General features: G+C 49.3%; 5 protein-coding genes across 5 annotated transcripts; 1 reads left to right on the top strand and 4 right to left on the bottom strand.

The window, feature by feature from the left end:
- Nucleotides 1-5,423: 5,423 nt before the first annotated feature.
- Nucleotides 5,424-6,554, bottom strand: Triagg1_4698 (uncharacterized protein; the record flags this gene model as incomplete). Its single annotated transcript, XM_062899129.1, has 1 exon — nt 5,424-6,554. The coding sequence occupies one exon, from the start codon at nt 6,552-6,554 to the stop codon at nt 5,424-5,426; it is 1,131 nt and encodes a 376-aa protein (XP_062756278.1).
- A 1,031-nt stretch (nt 6,555-7,585) lies between these two features.
- Nucleotides 7,586-9,862, bottom strand: Triagg1_4697 (uncharacterized protein; the record flags this gene model as incomplete). Its single annotated transcript, XM_062899128.1, has 2 exons — nt 7,586-9,311; nt 9,369-9,862. The coding sequence occupies 2 exons, from the start codon at nt 9,860-9,862 to the stop codon at nt 7,586-7,588; spliced, it is 2,220 nt and encodes a 739-aa protein (XP_062756277.1).
- Nucleotides 9,863-11,948: 2,086 nt separating this feature from the next.
- On the bottom strand, nt 11,949-13,604 carry Triagg1_4696 (uncharacterized protein; the record flags this gene model as incomplete). The annotated part of the gene is made up of 1 exon (XM_062899127.1): nt 11,949-13,604. One exon carries the CDS (start codon nt 13,602-13,604, stop codon nt 11,949-11,951), a length of 1,656 nt encoding a protein of 551 aa, XP_062756276.1.
- A 2,516-nt stretch (nt 13,605-16,120) lies between these two features.
- Nucleotides 16,121-17,593, top strand: Triagg1_4695 (uncharacterized protein; the record flags this gene model as incomplete). Its single annotated transcript, XM_062899126.1, has 1 exon — nt 16,121-17,593. The coding sequence occupies one exon, from the start codon at nt 16,121-16,123 to the stop codon at nt 17,591-17,593; it is 1,473 nt and encodes a 490-aa protein (XP_062756275.1).
- Nucleotides 17,594-17,919: 326 nt separating this feature from the next.
- Nucleotides 17,920-19,705, bottom strand: Triagg1_4694 (uncharacterized protein; the record flags this gene model as incomplete). Its single annotated transcript, XM_062899125.1, has 5 exons — nt 17,920-18,012; nt 18,070-18,176; nt 18,247-18,853; nt 18,921-18,993; nt 19,065-19,705. The coding sequence occupies 5 exons, from the start codon at nt 19,703-19,705 to the stop codon at nt 17,920-17,922; spliced, it is 1,521 nt and encodes a 506-aa protein (XP_062756274.1).
- Nucleotides 19,706-19,956: the final 251 nt, after the last annotated feature.

Raw genomic sequence — 19,956 nt, 5'->3', positions numbered from 1 at the left:
ATCCAACAACTGTTTTCCTTCGGCTTCTTCCCATAGTTACCGATGTTTACACTTTCGCCACTGTCGCTATAGACTATGCTCATGCAAGAAAGCTGAGGTTCGGGAGTTCTACCTAGGGACATGGTAGTGGAGGCGTCCCTGTATATATGCATATTCTCTTTGGTCTCAGCGTTGATCATCTTCAAACCAAAACATTGACAACACAAAAGAAAAAAAAAATATGGGCTAGGATGCAAAGTTTGGAGTTGAGGAGGAAATTTTTGACTTGTACGGCTTTTCATGAAGCGTCAACAGTTATTCAATGAAATTCGTACGGATAAATTACATAAGTAGAATGTAGATAGCTCATCATCCCCCCCCCTTTTTTCTAAATGGTTGTCCGCAAATAAATTGACCAAGTTAATATACTGGGGAAAGAAGCTTCGTTGCTTTATCTAGGAAAGCTGGAGGCGTACATATAAGGCACCCCTTTGTATATAATGCCAGACACCATATCGAATAGTCCATCACCCATTCGCAGCTGGGTTGTCAGGCGGTATGTCGGGATGCCACTGGCCTGCAAAAAGAGGAGGGCCGACAGCTCGCCGCTCTTTGCAAAGCGGTTGAGATAATTGTCATCGGCATCTTTGTCGTTGGGCGTCATAACAGTCGGAGGCAGCTGCTTAGGGTCGCTAAAAGGGAAGCAAAGAGAGAGAGTGTTGTCCCAGACGCAATAGAGATCGGCTCTGTTCATATTGGCCGCTTCATTCACTGCAAAGACTACTGTCGATGTGTAACTGAGTTGTGAGGCGATATAGGCTGGGTAGATCACTGGGACGTCATCCTCGTCGTCGACATCTTGTACAATGTTCCGTCCACGGAATGCCCGACGGGAAGACGATGGAGGGACGGATCTAGACAGTAGATAAAACAACGGCAAAAGTCGCAGCGTAAACACGGGCAGGCAGGCAGACAGACAGAGCGGATAAGGGAAGAAAGGAGATCAAAGACAAGTGTGAAGGGGGGTATATATCCGCAACGGGACATTGGAGTTGGGACTGGTGTCAGAAGGCGAGGCACGCCGAGTTGTGCAAGGGCCTGTCATGGCATCCATGAGGCGCCAAAAGATCATGTTGGCACCAGACTCCCCAGAGATATTGAAGCAGTACGTGGGATAGGAGTCCACAGATGGAGAAAGCAGTAACTCGGATGCGGGAGAAGATGATGATGCCGATGACGAGGTGGAAGACATATCGTCAAACTAGACTTCCCTCATAGACCTAAGTATGTCGGAAAACTGCAAACAGGGGTCCTCGAAGTTAGCTCTGACGAGACCCTGGGAAAGATGTTGGAAGTGCCCTTTATGTATCTTTAGACGGAGCCTAAATTAATGTTCACTGGACATGCCCCCAGGTTAACGGCGCACCCTTGGGAGAGGCAAGGGTATAAAGACATTGGGAGGATTAGTTTATACTACGCAGCATATGAGGTATTAGGTAACGAAGAAGGAGGAGAAAATGCCCTGGATAACGCTGTACTCTCGCTGAGGGAGAATGAGGAACAGGTCCTTTTTTTTAAAGTATGAACTTATTTTAACAATAGTTCTATTGTTAATAAGCAGTAGAAGACAGTATTGATAGTAGAAGGCAGTATTAATAGTAGAAGGAAGTATTGATAGTAGAAGGCAGTATTGATAGTAGAAGGCAGTATTGATAGTAGAAGAAGGTAGCTAATAGTAGAAGAGAGTGTCGATAGTAAAAGAGAGTATCGATTCAGAGGAGAGTATAGCTAAAGAAAGCAGAAGAGAGTATAAGAAAGCACAAGATGCCTTACTTTCCACCCGAGTCAAGCAGAATAGCCTTCCATTATCGTCTGACGCCCAGGGCCGCTGTCCTGGTTCACGTCGACTCGGCCCGATTCCAGCAGCAGCCAGACATTCTCTCGTCTGGATCTTCTCACGGCCCAGTGGTATCGCCGTTTGTCAGACTCCCCAACCTACCCCTACAAACGTCAGACATATATGTTGTGGGAAATTGGCAGCGCCGTCGTTGCTACGTTAATGTTACGTATATCATCATGTATTTAGTTGGCTCTGGCGTGTTCGGGACAGTGTGAACCAAGTTTGGTCCATCGCGCTCGACTTCCTCGTAGGTGTCGGCATCCCATTCTATGATACCTAATTAAGGCTTATTAGATCGCGATACAGATGCAGAAGTATATGATAAAACCCACCGGTCCCTCGAGAGGCAATATAACCACCCACGAAATCGTCGACAACACCATGTCAAACAACATCGAGATATCGAACAGCTTCGCGTTCAAGTCCGATTCCTCGAGCCTCTCCCATCTTACTAGACGGTGAGATGAGCCACGCCAAATAGCGTGCGGCGTGGACAATCGCTTTCCGGCACGCGAAGTTAGGGGACATCATCTTTGATGGCAAAACACCAACCCTATCCACCCTGCCAACGGCTGAAGAGACTGCCAACCTGGCACAATGGAAGAGAGATGACAATTAAGTCATGGCCATGATCATGTCAGCCGTACACACGGACATTGTGATGTTGGTCACGACGGCGTCGCCAGCACGTCAAGCGTAGACAACCCTACAAGTCCGCTTTGACAGAGACACAGCCCATTCAACAATTCAACAGTTCCATCAACAATTACTTCATCGTCTATTACAACAATATCTACTATATGGCCTTTTTGTTTGTCGCATGTGCCCTGTTATACCTCGAATAGGTACTCGAAGAAAGCAGAGGATATTAGAAAAAAGTAGTAGATACTAGAAGACAGTAGTAGATACTGGAAGAAACTACAAGATACTAGAAGGGATTGTATTATACTAGAAGAAACTACTGGATGATAGAAAAAGGTAAAAAATGCTGGAAGAAGTTAGCAGATAGTAGATAAAAGTAACAATAGTTGAATAGCCAACTTGGGAGGCTGAATATGATCATTGACACTCCTATAACAGAAATCACCCCTTGCAACTCCGGAAACATTGGATACGGACTTTAGACCAATGTTCACAGGCTTGGACGACTCTCTACAGCCTCGTAATGACGACACAGTAACATAAGTCTGCGGTTATACTGAAACTACCTTGTCATGGACACCAGGTCCCCGCGCCATGTCTTTGGAGGCCATATACCCATTCGCCATCAAGGACGACGGCATTGCATAACACGCCAATCCCAATGTATGCTTTATTGCGACAGCTGTTAACTTCTCTAAGAAAAGGCACGCACCTCTATTAGCTACTGGTTGCCGTATGGCTTAATTGACACGATGAGAAGATGAGTTTCACCAAGCGCAACATCAATGGATATGGATATAAAAGGCGCTGTCAAATATCGCCACTATATCTCACATTTTCCATTTAGAGATTCCACATGCAGACTAAATTAAGGTATAGCAGTAGTAAACTCCAGAAGACCATAGAAATACGTTAGAGATACTCAGAACAGGGGCCAGGCTACCTATTCAGTTCGCAAAACATTTTTCATATAAGCAAAGACAAATCCAGTAACACTTGGCCTTCTATAACTAAGGCTAGTAGGGCTATATGCCGCACTCTTATCCAGAGTAGATTAAAGCGTGGCCTCACACAGTACGAGTTCGAATACTACCTAACAATCCCATCCCCGCCCCCTAGATAAAGTCTTTTACCCTTTCCACGTTCTATCTCGGCATTAAACTCGGCAAAATAGATGGGACTGGAATAAAGTCACGGCTTTGAGCGGCTTATGACACGAAATCTTACAAAGTATTGTAAAAAGTTGGGAGAGTGTTGGGGCTATAAGGATAGACAGATAGATAGATGGATCATGCACTGTGCGTGAACCCGTGCGACACGGTATACCGCACTGTCATCCCTTTAGTCCTCCGCTGAGTCAGTTAGTTAGTAGAAGAATTAAGCTTGTTACACCATCAGTGCCCTACCAACTGGTAGCAATTACAGATCACGATCTGCGACCATTGCCATTTCCCTTTCTCTATACTGCACTGCCAGACAGTTTATTTGTTTGTTGAGTAACGTCAGAGATCCATTCGTTTGTCTTTTCCTTTAGTTGTTCATCCTCTCTATTATCCTCTGTTTTTGTTACGAATTGACGGATGCATGCTGTCCGAGCAGCTTCAACGAATAACAAAACAAATAGCCTTATTCGCAGAATCCCAGCATCAGTACGTCAAAGAATTAACGGGACGAGATTACGTAGTTATTTCACTGATTGCGGAATCCATCAGTGCCCTACCAACTGAAAGTTGGGAGAGGTTGAGGTCGGCAGAATCGCCATGGACATGCTCCCCAGAGGATTCTCTTCAATATCCCGTCTCTACAAATGACGTTGGAGGTAGTATATCGTTCCCCCAAGCTGGTCCCTTCGAGCTTTGATCTCTTCTTCTTCAAGGACTCTCCATATGCCCGCGGTAGTTCTCTGCCTCGTTCTCTGCCTCGTTTTTTTACAATCCTGCCTGTTTTTACTGCTTTTTTTTTTTTTTTTTAGATAGATTTAAAAGTCTGTCCTGTTCCCACGCGCAGTTCTTATTATTATTTTCCTACGTTATATTACTCTGCTGTCTTCGTAAGAGACTAGTGTTTCCCGTTATTTAATAATTTATAAGTTCCTCTTTTAGGGAGCTTATTTTATTTATCTAGTAGGCTTTTTATTTTCCTAGTTAAGCAGGTATAAAAAGAGTTAGTAATCTATAGTAAAAGAAGTAATCTCTTCTTATACTTATCCTTTTTAAAGGCTAGTACTATTCTTAAGTAAAACTGTTAATCCTAAAGAGTAAACTAACTCTTCTACAGCGCACTTTCTCCACCATCACTCGCAAGTGCATCATCAAGATGTCCGAGTCAACGATGGATAAGGCTGTCAAAGTTGAAAGTGGTGTAGCTAAGGAGAGTTCGGCAACCAAGGCAACCAACGTCAAGACCGAAGTAGTTGATGCGGCCATTATCTATATTCTATCCTCTTTGAGTATTTTCTTTATACTTGTAAAGAAAAAAGATCAGCCATTATAACAGACAGTAGATAGGTATAACTATAGTAGCAAACACTAGACGGATGTAGATATAGTAGTAAGTACTAGATAGATATAGTTATAGTAGCATATAGTAGAGGAACATAGCTAGAGTAGCAGATAGTTGAAGAGCTCAACTGGATATTTAGGTGAATGTCTTGATTGATACTAATCAAACGGCTTTCCGGTTACAATATTTAAACTTCTCACAGTCGCTGGGTGGCTGGATAGCTACACAATAAAGAACTAATAAAATCGATTGACAAACTCCCCTGATAGCCGTACATCTCATACAAAAAACAAACAAACAAACAAACAAACAATACCAAACTCCATAAACAACTCAACTCCAAACTAAACAAACCATTACCCTTCCCTGAAATCCCATCTCTCACAAACAACCCCCTTCGTCAAACCATACCTCCTCCCCATTGAAGCACTCGCGGCTTCTGTGTCGTATTCCACCACCTCATCACCTCCGGCGTATCCTTGTACGACACGAAAATAATATCTTTCCAACCACTCGCTTCGATACTCTCCAAAGCTGCTTTCCGACCATCCCTTTGCATGTCCTCTCCAGGTGGAGGTGTCTGCACTCTGAACAACTTGCTCTCTTCGACTCGTTGCACGGGCATGGCCATGGCCCTTTGGCCCTTTGTGTAAGGGGGGAATATCCCAGTTATACCACCCTCTATACCTTGGCCAATGTCGTGTTTGATACTGTCCCATTCATCGGACGAGAGGCCGATGACTCTCTGGTCTTGTGGCGTAGTCTTCGGTTGAATGGAAGGCACAGTACGTGAAACCGGCGATAGTCCGTCTTCATCCTGCAGTTTTCGCGCATGGAACATGCTCCGAAATGTCGAAAACGACATGTTATTTCGGGCTTGAGATTTCCCTTCAAGCGAGCGAAGCGCATCGTCACGGTGTCGCTGTGTCTCGTCCCCAGTCGCTTCACTATCAAGAGGCTGCTTTTGTCTCAACGGTAAGTTGAGGGGTTCAGGTCGAAGTGCCTCATGCTGATCGGTACAGCGGTTCGATGATGGGGAAGAAGATGTAAAAGACTGTGATTCTTCTCTGGTGCATGTGCCGCTTTTGCCCGACCGAGAAGAAGTCGCTGATAGCATACGGGTCATGAGCTGCTTCAGTCGCTGAGATGTTTTAGAGCAAGTACTCTCGCCGGAAAGATATTTGTCTGTACAGGATGACGTTTCTGATGTTGAAGAAGACCAACGACTATTGGAAGCAGCGCCATAGTCGTTGTCAACGGCATTGGATGGTTCGCCTCGATTTGATGCAGCTCGACGACCAAAAGCCTTGTGAAGAAATCTCTTGTCATGATATTGCATATCAAGACCAAACGCCTGTCGCCACATCATTCTATCCTGGAACTGAACCTGAAACTCTTCGTATTCCCAACAGGAATTCCCTCCTCTTGAGATTTTAAGCGGGAAGCATATTCTAAGGGTTGGTCGTTCCTTGGGTGCAACAGGCACTCTCTCTGGGGCAGCCGAAGAAGAGGTCGCCGAGAAGGCGAACATTTTTGAAAGGCTTGGTAGGGGCATTTTGAGAATTGCGGCAATGTTTTGAATGTCTTGGGTGGTAAATGGGGTGAGGACTGTCGCCATGATGAGCTTCTCAAGGGTGGCATTTTATGAAGATGTTTGTGAAAGAACCGGTGCACAATACAAGAACAGAATAACCAGCAACTCTCTTGTTGAATGTGTTCAAAAAGACTCTTTATATTGTATGGCTGTTGCTGTGAACAACTGCGTTAACCTCGGAGTCATTTATGAATGGCTACGCCTTTATTCATTCATTCACCCACGTAGGCATCCATTCATTCATTCACCCATTCACGTACTTATGCATTCAAAGCCCTTCATTCAACAGCGCAATACCATTTCAACTATGGCTACCGCTTTAGAGATGAGGGGAAAAAAAGAGGGATCCCCCTGCAGCTTTCCTCCGAGCTATACTTCCAACTCCGTAGAATGTCTGTGTAATACAAAAAAAAAAAGTGTACGCTATGTACCAAGTTGTCATCACAAATACCAGCCGTATGAATCCCCAAGCCAAAGTCCACAATAGAAACTCCTTTGTACCAATTTGCCGCCTTCTCCGATTCATCTCCTAATGGGAGATCCATTGAGACCCTTCTCTGTTTGAGCAATGTGAAGCGTAAACGTAGTTTGATTATATATTTTGTGCGCAGACATGGCTGCTGTATTGCCAGACCTTGTCCATAGATGAGATATTGTTTAATCGCTTCGACCTCGGCGTTATGTAGTCGCCCTTGCCGTTTCATGACGGTGTTCATTCAACACACCTATGTTCCCGCAACACAGGCCCCGTCACTCTTCTGTTCTTGTGTGGGAATTCGAGCGACTCGATCTGAAAGAAATATTGAAATAGCCTCTTTTGTAGATGATGTACCAAAGATGGAAAATAAGCCAAAACATGCGGTTGGATATTCATAGGGCAGATTATGTCGCTTGTAAAAGCAAGATATTAGAGTCTAAGATGGTCGGTCTTCTTTTCCACGTCTTAACGCTCGCAAGAGTTTGGAGCATCAGCCCACACGCCGTCTCTTATTCTCGTGACCGGGGCTTTCCTTAATCCCCAAGTCATCTCGTTGGATCTCCTCAGTCCCCGTAGGACTCGGGGTGTCGAATTTGTGATTGAGCCCTGGGTTGAGCCCTTGGCCGAGCCCGTCTGCATCCAGATTAAAGTTAAAGTCTGACCCGTCTCCGTAGTGGGTAGCGTCATTCAGAAAAGCGTTGCTGTCAAAGAACTGGTCCAGGTCAACATTGGGAGGATCAAAGTAAGCTTCGGCTCCATCTTCCAGGCCGGGAATGTGCCCGTTCGGGCTCAACGGCCCCAGGATATCGCTCAGTTCGTGAATTTTTACGTCTTGTTCGCTCTGTAGGCGCTTGAGCTGCTCGAGGTCGTTTTGGTTCGTGCTAATGTGCTGCAGAGAGGGAGCAGGCATAGTTGGTGACCGCAGGATGGGTGAAAGTGAGGGTGCTGCAGTAGTGCTTTCTTGTGCGGGAGATGGAACGGCTGATGTGACGGCTGGGGAAGACATTCTCCCTAGAGGATCAGACACGGCAGGTATGTTTGGCATCGCGGACGCCGATGACTGCGCTACCATGAGGTTGACTAGCTTGCTTCTTTGTTCGCTGCTCAGGGTATTCGGGGTGTTGTTGACAAGCTCGGTTGCTTCCGGCAAATCAAGGCCGGCCGAATTGCTTGCATTGTGGTCGTTTATAATCTTCATCATCCGTTCGTGCGGGTTTGCCTCGAGTTCCTGCCTCAAGCTAGGCGTCGAATCTGACGGTGATGTATCGAGAAGCTCCGTAACGTGGCCCATCTCCGGGTGAACACCGAGGGGATGATACGGCGTGCTGCTCGTCGATGACGGCCGACTGGCCTGGGCGGCTTGCGGGATCGGTGGAAGTAGCTTTTGCGACTTCCTAGGAGTGGGAACGCCAAGTGAGTTGGCTGCGTTTGCTTGAGCTTGAAAGTAGTCGCCCAGGTCCACAACGCTGCCTTGGTGGGACGGTTGCTGGGCCTGGTTCGCCATCAGGCTTGAGATGATGTCGCCGACGTTCTGCGAAGTTCCTTGATCCTCCAACGTTTTTCTGAAGACGTTGGCCAGGAAATTGAGAATCGCGTTGATTGAGTTTTGGTGCCGGTCGTGCTGGGTCTGGAACATGATTGCCTGGTTATACAGGTCATTGTTATTTCGCTGCAAACGGTTGATGGCGGTGAGAATCAGCTTCTGCTGCTCTCTCACTTTCTGCAGCTCTTCCTTGATCAGTGCCATCTCCTTTTTGGGAAGAGGCTGTGATTCCGCTCCGGGGGCAGCGGGCAGGGAGCGGCCCGCGGTGTTGGGGACCGGAACGCCCTGGTGGCTTGGTGTCTCTTCATGGCCAGCGTCGTCTTCGCTATCGCCATCGCCATCCTGGCCCTTGTTCCCCTTTTTAGACTTGCCACCGCTCTTGGGCTTATTAATCAGCCATAGAAGATTCGGGTGCCCTCGCCGAAAGTATGGGTTGGAGTACTCGCTTGGACTCTTATTTTTGCGCTCACTAGCACGCATCGAGTTGTCAGAGAGTCCCACGCACTTGTGGAATCCGTACATGTTCAGCTGCCGGACAAAGGACGCGTAGTTGTTGTGTTTAAACAGCTCGGGAATCAACGTCTTTGCAAACTCATCCTCATCGAGCACGATGAAAGAATCGCCCTTTTCAGACCACCGAATCAAGTCCTCATTCTTTCGTTCTTCGAGGAAGCTGGTGTAACGGTTAGGTTCGTGATCCCTGGATGTGGAGTTTGGGAAAGATGCTCACCTGCTCAGCTTCTGCACAAACGGCGGAATCTGCTTTCTTTTGGCCTGGGCCTCTCTCTTCGCCTTTTGGGCCATTTCTTCCAAGACTTCTACGTTGTCCTGCCCAACCCCGCCTTCCGTGGCGTTTTGCGGGACGAGAAGGTTGTCCTCCCCAAAGCCAGACCACCGGTCCGAAGAAGGCTCATAAGTTGCTCGAAGATTGGTGGGAACCAGGGCGCGATTCATTTGTCGGCGTGCGAGCGAATTTGACGGCGCGCCAACGGCCTGGGGGTACGTCGGCTGTGTTTGCGCAAGTCCGTAGGGATTCTCACTGTGCGCAGCGGCAGCACTGAAGTAGTCGGTGGCATCGGCTGCGCCGTCAGTGCCGTTCCACTGCATCACAGGGTTTGCTCCGGCGATACTATCGGTGGCATATGGCTGTTGCATATTCCGCTGGATCGGTACGATTGGCGACGCACCGGGGGCGGCTCGCTTCCGGGAGTTTGGTGCAGACATGGTGAAGAGTATGCGGCCGCGTGCTGGCCGGTCGCCGAGGGGTGTAGGGCAAGGAGTCGTGCGGCAGGCACCGAGGCCCGGTCAAGGACTGGATGACGCTCCGGTCGCGATGTATGATGCCTTAGCGCAGTGCCGCGGCCCAAGGCAATAGCAGCAATAGGCGTCTCGAGATACAGGCTGATATCCTGGATTCGGCGACAGCAGACGGGCAGCAAGTAGCAAACGGGGGCACGGGTGAGCTGACGCCCAACTCTCCGTCTCGGCCAAAGAACACGTCGACTCTTGGGCAGATGACTTGGAGATGGGGATTGAAAGGCCTGGGACTCGCAGTGGTATGGCGGCACAGGCAGGTCGACGATCCGGATAAGCTGCAGCTAATTCGCCGGCAGCAAAAAGAAGATATTCCAAAGAAACAAAAAGAGCCGTCCAACGCGCTGCGAAAAGCACTCGGTCGGTAGCGCAGCGGTGCCTTTGGCAGGATCTACGGGCTAGGCGGCAACCCGAGCTCTGGAGATTATGCGGCGCGACTTGTTGGGTTTCGGGCGGATTTCGTGCTCTGTGTTGAGGCAGCGGAGCGGAATGTGTGCTTCAGCCAGAGTGATTGCTCATCCCGGTCGCGGTACGGACGGGCTCTGGCGTTCTCAATGACGGCGGAGAGGCTCGTTTGCTGGGCTGGACCCAGATTTGCAGCCCGGCTTGACTTGACTGTCGTTTGAAGATTGCGAAAATGTTATCGTACTTTTGCCCGGGGCTTCGGTCAGAGCACTCTATTGGGATGCGGTCATCCGTCTCGAGCCAATCAGCGCACGGATCTAGATGGCGTTACTTGAGCAGATGAGCGATGGACAGAAAAATGGGAGATGATGAGATTCGAAGCTCACAAGCTACAAGTATGCGCATACAAGAGTTAGCCTTGTTTGGTGTGGTAAGTGCCCTTGTTTAGATGTTGCACGTGCTTATTCAGCTTGGTGTTTCGCTTTTTCTGCTCCCCACTTGGCAAGGCTAGTCCGCACGTGATGATAAGACGTACAAAGAAAAAAAGTCGCCGCTGAAACAATGCTGTTTTGTTGCTTCTTCTACCAATCTTAGGTCTTGCTTCTATTGAGCCTTGGTTTAACAATGAGTACTCGGGACATCAAGTGAATATCGTGAAAAGCAATATACAATACAGCTATATAATGAATTGAACATCATGCATAGATGATGCTTTACTTGGGATCACTGACTCGCTTAAACACAGAGGCTGACACTCACAGCAAGAGGGTCTTAGTCAAAAAGGCAGACTTACATGATGCATGCATCAGAGTCCACATAAGAATCGGAGATCCTTGCCCAAATGAGGAGTCACAATAGCCTCTTACATGTTACACTGAAAGAATTCAACGTTTTCTTCCAAATGGAAATACTCAAAACGGTGTTTCTAAATTTAGATATTGCAAACAACGCATCCGTCCCTTGCATCTCCGCTAAACCTGCGAGACATTTGCTCTTTGTCCTATCCAACTACTAACGACAAAGTACAAAAAAAAACAAAGCAAAGCTCTCCACCTTGTGAGTGGAGGGCAAAAAGCATTGTCCTCGGTGAGGCTCGAACTCACGACCTTCAGATGGCCCAAACTGATGTTTGGATCATATCGTATAATATGAGACTGACGCGCTAGCCAACTGCGCCACGAAGACTTGGTTGTTGAGAGCCATGGCGTCGATAACACAGACTACAAAGACAATTTGGCAAATGTGACAACAACTCGCAACTGGAATTGAATCAATCGTGAATGATCTTTGTAGTAACGGGTGGAACAAAGGAAAGTCAGCTTGTTGCAGTAGTCTCTGTCTAGCGTCATATCCGAGACTAAACGATTGTTGGACTAGAGTTGACGAGAATACTAGAAAATAGCTGGGAATCATCCAATTTGGACACCCTCAAAAGATTGCTTTAGTATATTCCACCCTAATTTCATGATATCAAATAATGCCCAAATTATATAAAATATAGACTGGCTACCGCCCATCTCGCAGTACTCCATACGCTACGCCATAATGCCAATAAACATCGATAAACAGAGGCATAACATGTGTCGCCATTTCATTTTGCTCCTCTACCGGCCAAAGAAGCAGCTTTAGCCATTTGGGCGTTTCGTGCCTGATCCCATGCCCTTCCAGACCCGCCAGCCCGAGCCTCTCGCTCAGCCCGTTTCTCCTCCTTCAGTGTCCGTGACTTCTCCCGCGGATCTATGACGACCAACTCCTCTTCAGCTTTCCTTCGGTTGCTTAGGTCCTTACCCAGCTTGTCAGCCGCAAATGAAAGCGCGTGAGACATCCAGCCTTCGTCGTCGCTGTCGTCGTTTTCCTGTTTATCCCAAGACGTGCAGCTTTGGCAGTTTGCAATAAAATGCAAATCGCACAGCTCTGCTTCGTCATCTTGCGAGGGCTTCTCTGCCTCGCCTTGCTCATTGTCAACGGGGGTCTCGGTGGCCACCTCCTTGGATGGCGGAGCCTTGTCGAGCTTCGCTTGGAACGCTTTTAATATGCGAAGAGATGCCTGATCTTCATTTGTCGCAGTGCTGTTGCCTCCAGGCCGTCGTTTCCTTCCCCGTATAGACGTCTCAGGTATCATTGACTCTAGTGCCGTCTTTTTCTTCTCCTGGACAGGTTCCCCAGAATGAATTGTCCTCCTCATGGAAGCCTTGAGAGCGGCCAATTCTTCATTAGCTTTTTCTAGAGCACTCTTTTCCTGGACTGGTTCCGGCTCGGGTGATGGCTCGGGGGACGGCTCTTTGCGCTTCTTGGGTGTGGGTATAACTCGTTGTCTCTCCTCCTCCTCTTCGTCATTATCCATGATATCTACAGCTGGCTCCTTTCCTTTATCATGAGTCGTTCGGGTCTCACTCGCTTGCTCATCTGAGGCTTTAGGCTTGGAGGGCTTTGACTTTGAGCTCTTGTCCTGAGATGTCGAGGCCCCCTTTTCCTCTTCCATGATGAGCCTCGTGTCGAATTTGGGTTTCTTGAACACGGGCACTTCTTCGTCGCCCTCTTCATCTCCAAAGCTCAGCAGCTGCTTTCCACCCTTCCTTTTCTTCTTCTTCTCCTTGTCCACCTTTGGCTTTACTTGTGTTTGTGCCACTCTCGATCGCTTCGTCATGTCATCGAACGGGTTAACCAAGATCTCTACGCTTGTAATTTTGACTGGGTACAACGGTCGTTCGGTCGCCTCGTCGATTTCGGATTCGCCAATCTTTGCCAGATTGTAGATTGTGTCTCCGGCGACCCGACCAAACATTGTATTCCGGCCATTGAGCTCCTCTGCCTTGTCCAGCGTAAAGAAGAATTGGCTGCCGTTTGTGTCGGGCTTCCCCTCGTTGGCCATTGCCAGGATGCCGCGTCGATTGATCTTGAGCCGGGAATGGAATTCGTCCTTGAAGTTGATGCCATTGGGCCCTGCGTTCTGTCCTTGTCTCTGGTCCATGGGCCAGGGGTCCAGCTCGCCGCCAAAGGCGCCTCCATCGTAGATTGACTCGCCACCGTTTCCGGTTCCTGTGGGATCACCGCCCTGCACGATAAAGTTGGGGACAAGCCGGTGGAAGATGGTGCCGTCGTAGTAGCCATCAAGGCAGTGCTGCAGAAAGTTGCGGCACGTTAGCGGCGTCTGCTTCGCAAAGAGCTCGACGTGGATCTCTCCCAGCGTCGTGTGCAGGATCGCCGAGCCTGTCGGCTGTGGCTCGAGGTTGTAAATCGCCGACATGGCTGGCTGTGCGTCTTAGAATTGAGCTGCAGTGAGTCGCAAAGCTGATGGTTGAACCACGCGAGCTGAGCTTTTGAGGCATCGCGCCGGACCCACCGTTATCGATAGCTTCGACATCCATCCTGCAGCTTGTAGTTATGAAGTACTGGATCAGGGATTACAAGCGCATACTTTGCCAGAATCAAAATATCGCAAAGAGGACAAAGTGTAGATTTCCATCGACTGCTTAAAGAAAAAATCAATTTTCATTACGATATTATCGGCCGCCACTTTACAGATTCTTGTCATATCTCTAGGTGTTAGCTTACACCGAGTGTCCGGCCACAAGCTAGGTACCCTAAAAAGAATTGGATGGCTTCAAGATCTCGATGGTCGTGGGTGCAGGGGGTTCTCAGGTCAAAAGGGTCTTACCTCTTCTGATTATGCTGCTACTTATAGATATACGGTCCATATACCTCAATACGAAAACACTATTTAAATATTGAGTGGGGGCAAATACTGCCGCGGTCATGCTTTGAGAAGAGCATCACTAAATACGAAGACGAGCTTGGGAAGAATCTACATATTTTATGAAACCAAGCAAACAATGTATATTGAGATCACTGCTATTGTACTTGAGGATTTTGCAAGGCAAAGTACAGAACAAGTCCCCGGGAAGATAAGCGCCCAATCCTCCTTCGTTCAATGTCGTACTGTCACTTCGCACCATATTGAAGCATTCTATTTCGACCTTCGAGAAGAAGTCGATCCAGATCCAGATCCGTGAGAGCAATGGCAGCCACCGGAGCAGGGAGTGCTGCCCTGCGAACGGTCTCCAGATGAGTGAGTATGCGAATGCGAGCTATGTCCACTGTACGACGTGGTTCTGCTTGACCTGGCCTAATATTCCGAATTCACGCATCGTCATTAAGATGAAAGTCAATATGAAGCGTAGCCTGAATCATACCTGTGAGCCCTGGCTAGAAGAAGATTCTCTGCTCGATTCCGGCATCTTGGAGACTTTGAGTGTATTTGCGTTGCAAAGAAGAATAACGGAGTAGAGTAGGCAAAGTTAACTGAAAGTTGATGATGATTCTATAAAGTAAACCGGTACTGAATGGACCTTATATATGCACAGGTAGCTATGGGCAACCGGGGGCAAGAGACTCGTGGGATTGTTACAACACATGACGACTGGTAGGCCATCAAGGTAATTGCAAAGAATGCAATGTGAGAAAAAAAAAGAATTTTTCAGTAGCAACTACTGTATCTCATAGGTTGACATGTTGTTGGGTTTCTTAAACGGCGACTCTCTCCACCCAAGATCTAGTGGTGTTGCAGTCAACCTGTATGCGGTTTGCCAGTTGCCACGAGCTTTTGCCACTTCGAGGAAGCCATGCGGTGTTAATTAACAGGTGTATGTTCTATATCAAATTGCATCCTGTTTCGTAAATCTTCTCGATATGGAATATGGAATCACTGTTTGTGTGAATCTGACCATAGAAAGCGGAACATGGCAAGCAGCAAGAAGCATCAATAGCAAATTACAACTGCCCACTTAGAGGCTGCTGTCACGGCTAGGTACGCCGGGTAAGGCTCTAACATGGCTACATGTAACTGGTAATAGATTGGATGCATGACTGACGCCCTTCCATATGGCGGGTCCTTTTGGGTAAAGAATTGATGCCCGATCTGAGAAACCTGCATCTTTTTGCATCATCCAACAAGAAAGATTGCATTCCAGTGCCATTGAAACTTGTACGCTCAAGGTAGAGAGCTTCCACTCCAGGCGTGAGCTAGCCGTGAGCCCAAGGCCGTGCACGGGGAGTCGGACATGGTAATGGAGCCGATTGGTGGGAGCTCTAACCAGCTCGTGCGGTACATGCAGCAGATGTTCATGCTGTTGTGAGCAACAAATGCCCGGACATAGACTTGATTGCAGCGCCGGATATTATTAGCCCGATGGAGAATAAAATGGATATGAAACATCTGCACACGCAATGCCTAGAGTGCATATGGCTTGACCAACTCAACACCAGCTTCGATATTGCGTCTTGATACATGCCATGTTACAATTGGAAGTGATATCTGAGCCCAAGTGGAGGAACGCATGATTCGAGCTCATCGAGCTAAAACGGCTCCAGCCAAAGCTCCAGCTAATGCTCCAGCCAAGGCTACAGCGGCAGCTTGGGGGGGCTTAGCAAGGCACGTCAGCAGCCCCAGCCCCCCCAATTTGTCACCAGCAGCTACAGCTACAGCGCTAATCCCAGGTGCCGGTGCCGATGCAGCAGCTGGTGCGTCACGTCACAGCACGTCGTCACTGGTCAGCTCCGGCCATCGTGGTACATTTCCTGTTTTTTTCCCTCCTCCTGACACCACCAGAATCTTGGGCGGAGAGGACGTTGCGTGGGCATTGCATCTCTTGCTGCTGTCAATTGTGTGGTTTCGGCGTCCTGACATTCGTGATTCTTTACTTTATCAAATTAATACCCTCTTCTTTCTCGTTCATAGACTGATACCCCCAACCGCTGGACAAGATGAATCCCAATAAGCTTCTCGAGGAGCACCAGGCCGCTGTCGCCGAGATCCAGAAGCAGGTCAAGCACTTCTACGACAACAAGAAGCCGTTCCGTGTCTACCATGGCTCGACAAGCTCCACGCGTCCGCTGTCCTTCAAGGCAGATGCCATTGTCGACACCAGCAGCATGGACCGCATCTTCCCTGTCAATCTGGAGACCATGACCGTGCAAGCCGAGCCCAAGGTGCCCATGGACGCCCTGGCTGCCCACACCCTCAAGCACGGTGTCATTCCAAAGATTGTCATGGAATTCAAGGGCATCACTGTTGGCGGTGGCTACTCTGGCTTTTCCGGCGAGAGCAGCATGTACCGCTATGGCCTCTTCAACAATACCATCTCCGAGATCGAGATTGTGCTCGGCGACGGCACGCTGGAAAAGGCCAACCGCGAGCACAATGCAGATCTGCTGGAGCACGCTGCCGGCAGCTTGGGCACGTTTGGCATTGTCACCTTGCTCACCATTGAGTTGATCCCGGCCACTACATACGTCAAACTGGACGTCCAGCTGGTCGACGACGTTGCCACGGCCCACGACTTGTTTGAGGCGGCCACCAAGGACGAGTCGATCCACTTCATTGATGGGGTCTACTTCCGCAAGGGCACAATTGCCGTCATGTTTGGCCGGTTTGTCAACGTCCTGCCCCAGGGCAGGTCTGCTCTCAAGAAGATGGAGGTTCACTGGTTTGCCGACACCATTGAGGACGCTCTCAAGAAGAAGCCCACGGCCGAGAAACCCATAGACATCTACATGTTCACGCCCGACTATCTCTTCCGCTATGACCATGGCGCTTTCTGGGGTGGCAAGCTTGCCTTTAAGCACTTTCACGTGCCCGAGAATGCCCTCACCAAGCGCCTGGCCGACCCCTTCCTCGACAGCCGCACCTGCTACCATGCGCTGCACAAGTCCGGCCTTGCCAACGAGTACGTTGTGCAAGACTTTGGCATTCCAGCGAGCACGGTCAAGGAATTCATTACCTTCGTCAACGACACCCTACCAGAGCTGATGATCTTCTTGGCTCCGTGCAAGGCCCCCAAGGAGATTGGCCTGACCTCTCGTTTCAACGCCCGCGTCGACGAAGTTTCGGACCAACGCATCTTTGCCGTGGGCGTCTACGGCCGTGGACCTCGTGACCCGAGGGAGTTTTACGAACTCAACCGCAAGCTCGAGCTGCGAAGCGCCGAGCTCATGGGTGCCAAGCTCCTGTACGCCCGAACGTACTACACCGAGGACGAGTTCTGGCTCATCTACCGCAAGGACGTCTACGACGAGATGCGCAAGAAGTACAAGGCCGAGACGCTGCCTTCTGTCTACGACAAGCTCAGGGCGGACATGGAGACCGGTGCAGGCAAGCGAAGGCCTGTGCGCGGCATCCTCGAAACAATGTGGGACAAGGCCATGGGCAACAAGGCTTACATCCCTGTGAAGAAATGAAGCTTTTCCATGTGATGCCAAGGGGACGGTTGATTGCGTGACATGTTGGATATGTCTACCTAATTACAGCGCCTTGTCCGCCTGTGTGATAGATACCCCTGACTTTCCTCCTTTGAGCTCTCCGAGTGGGAGCGTTACTTTTCTTCCTCTAATTTAGTTTCCCGGTGGAATACTATTCAATGATACCAAGACGGTTCTCGTCTATTGCGTTCCATAGAATAAAATCCTAAATTTACATTTCCCTCTTTGTTAAATACTGGTTCTTGTATGTACGGCTTTATACGTGTATTTGACGACCACATATCTGACATTGTAACTCTCCCCTCTCAGTCATACATGCCGATAATTTCTCCCACGACACTGCGGTAAATGCCCTTTGGATCGAACTTTTGTCGTACGGCCTTGAACCGAGCAAGGTACTGTATCCAGACACTTAGTGGTGAGTAGGTAAATTGAAGGAATGGGGAAAGACTCACGCTTGGATCCAAGTTCTTGACAGCACGCGTGAAAACATCGCGAGTGTTCTTTGTCCAATGAGGACGGCATGGAAACTCGTCGACCAGCGTGTTGGCCAAGTTGATATCTGCAGCAAAGTGACACATGATGAGCATTCACATCGTTATCGCATCGATATATCATGATGAACAACTTACAGAAAGCTTCGTTGTACCGCTTCTGGTCTCCGAGACTGGGCCGGAACGAAGGGAAATCAAACATAATCGCGCCCTTGCTCCAATCCTGCCCATCAGCCGTACCCGTAGTAACCTGTCCGAGAAAATCAAAATGCGCCTTTCCAAACTTGATGTTGATCCCACTCCTATACGTCGAAGCCATCGGCATCCACTTGGCCTCCTCAGCATCAAACAGCGCGCGAATCCGCTTCAACACCTCGTTCGCCCTCGTCACGGGAAACGCCAGCTCCAGCGTATACCCTTTAAGCCCATACTCCCACTCGGGCTTCTGCCCGGGGTACAGCCCGCCGATGAGGACGTCGTAGTTCCAGCCGTAGACGGGCCACTCGGCGATGGCCTCGTCGGTGACTTTGTCGTGGAAGTTTGGCTTTTCCCAGAGCCCGAAGAAGATGCCCTCGGCGGCGAGGTTGGGGAAGGGGCTGATCTTTCCGCTGTTGAGGAGGACGACGGCGGCGGCGGCTTCGAGGGCGGTGACGGAGAATGTGGACTGGAAGCCTTGTTGGGTGCTGGTGTTTGTGGGCACGATGTCGTACGTTCGCCAGTGGAATTTGCGTTGAGATGGCCACCACTGTGATGATGTAAGTAAGACGGCCTTTCTCTTTCATCGGGATAGATGGAATGGAACTCGAGCTTACCCAAAAGTTGGCTGTCAGATATGGCGAGATGAGGTTGTAAATGTCCCCGTTGAGAACGTCCTTTTCATCGAGGCTGTAAGCGAAGAAATGTTAGCTTGAACTAGAGAACGTCCATCATGGTGCAATATAGGAGACAAGACCAACGTCGTCTGCATGGCGTAAACTTTGGTCTCTGGAAAAATCTGCATCTTGATCCTCGCAATAATCCCCAACAGACCCAACGAAGTCGACGCAGCAAGCCAATCCTCATTGCTCTCATCCTTCTCAATGTGCCGAATCTCCCCATTCCCGTCAATGATATCCAACGCAAGCACACCGCCAACCACCACCGCATCCTCCCTCAACGAAGTGCGATGCGCTCCCATGGCGATGCTGCCCCCGAGGGTAATGTTCCAGTTGACCAAGCCAGTGCCGATATTGGCCCCTCGCTCGTGAAGATACTCGGCGAGCTGGAAGAAGGTGACGCCGCCCTCGACCACCACGGATCCGCCCTCGAGGTCAAAGTCGGAGATGCCGTTGACAAACTCGGTGCGGATGATGACCGTCTCGTCGTCTGAGCACTGCGTGTCGTACCACATGTGGCCTCTGCCGCCGGCACGGACTTGCAGACCACGGGCTGAAGCGTCTTTGACGAGGGACACCATCTCATTGACGCTTGTTGCGTTGTGGACTTCGGCGACGTTGTGGCATGATGGCGAGCCTGGTCCGTCAAAAGTGTAGTATTCGAATGCCGAAGCTGTGCCTAGCAGCACGCCGGCCAAGGTAGAGAGAGGAAGAAGAAGCATGGCAAGAGGCTTTAGTTGTCCAACTCTCAACTCTTGATTGCGAAAGATAGCGTGAGAGAAGCGGTTGAGGAGAGGTCGAGTCGCTCCTCACGTAAGATGTAGCTGGGCTGACGATGCCTTATTTATAGGGATCTGCCTCTCTTCCCCTGGCCTTGCTTCTTCCAAACAAGCTGCCAAATCAAGGCTCCCACAGCTGTTGAATGCATTTCATATTTATGCGAATGTTCCGCGTGACCTTGACGTCGTCTAGC

The sequence above is a fragment of the Trichoderma aggressivum genome (assembly GCF_033847375.1).
Source record: "Trichoderma aggressivum f. europaeum strain CBS 100526 chromosome Unknown scaffold_015, whole genome shotgun sequence".
NCBI lineage: Eukaryota > Fungi > Ascomycota > Sordariomycetes > Hypocreales > Hypocreaceae > Trichoderma > Trichoderma aggressivum.
The sequence above is the reverse complement of the archived record's forward strand: the minus strand, read 5'-3'. Positions and strand labels throughout refer to the sequence as shown.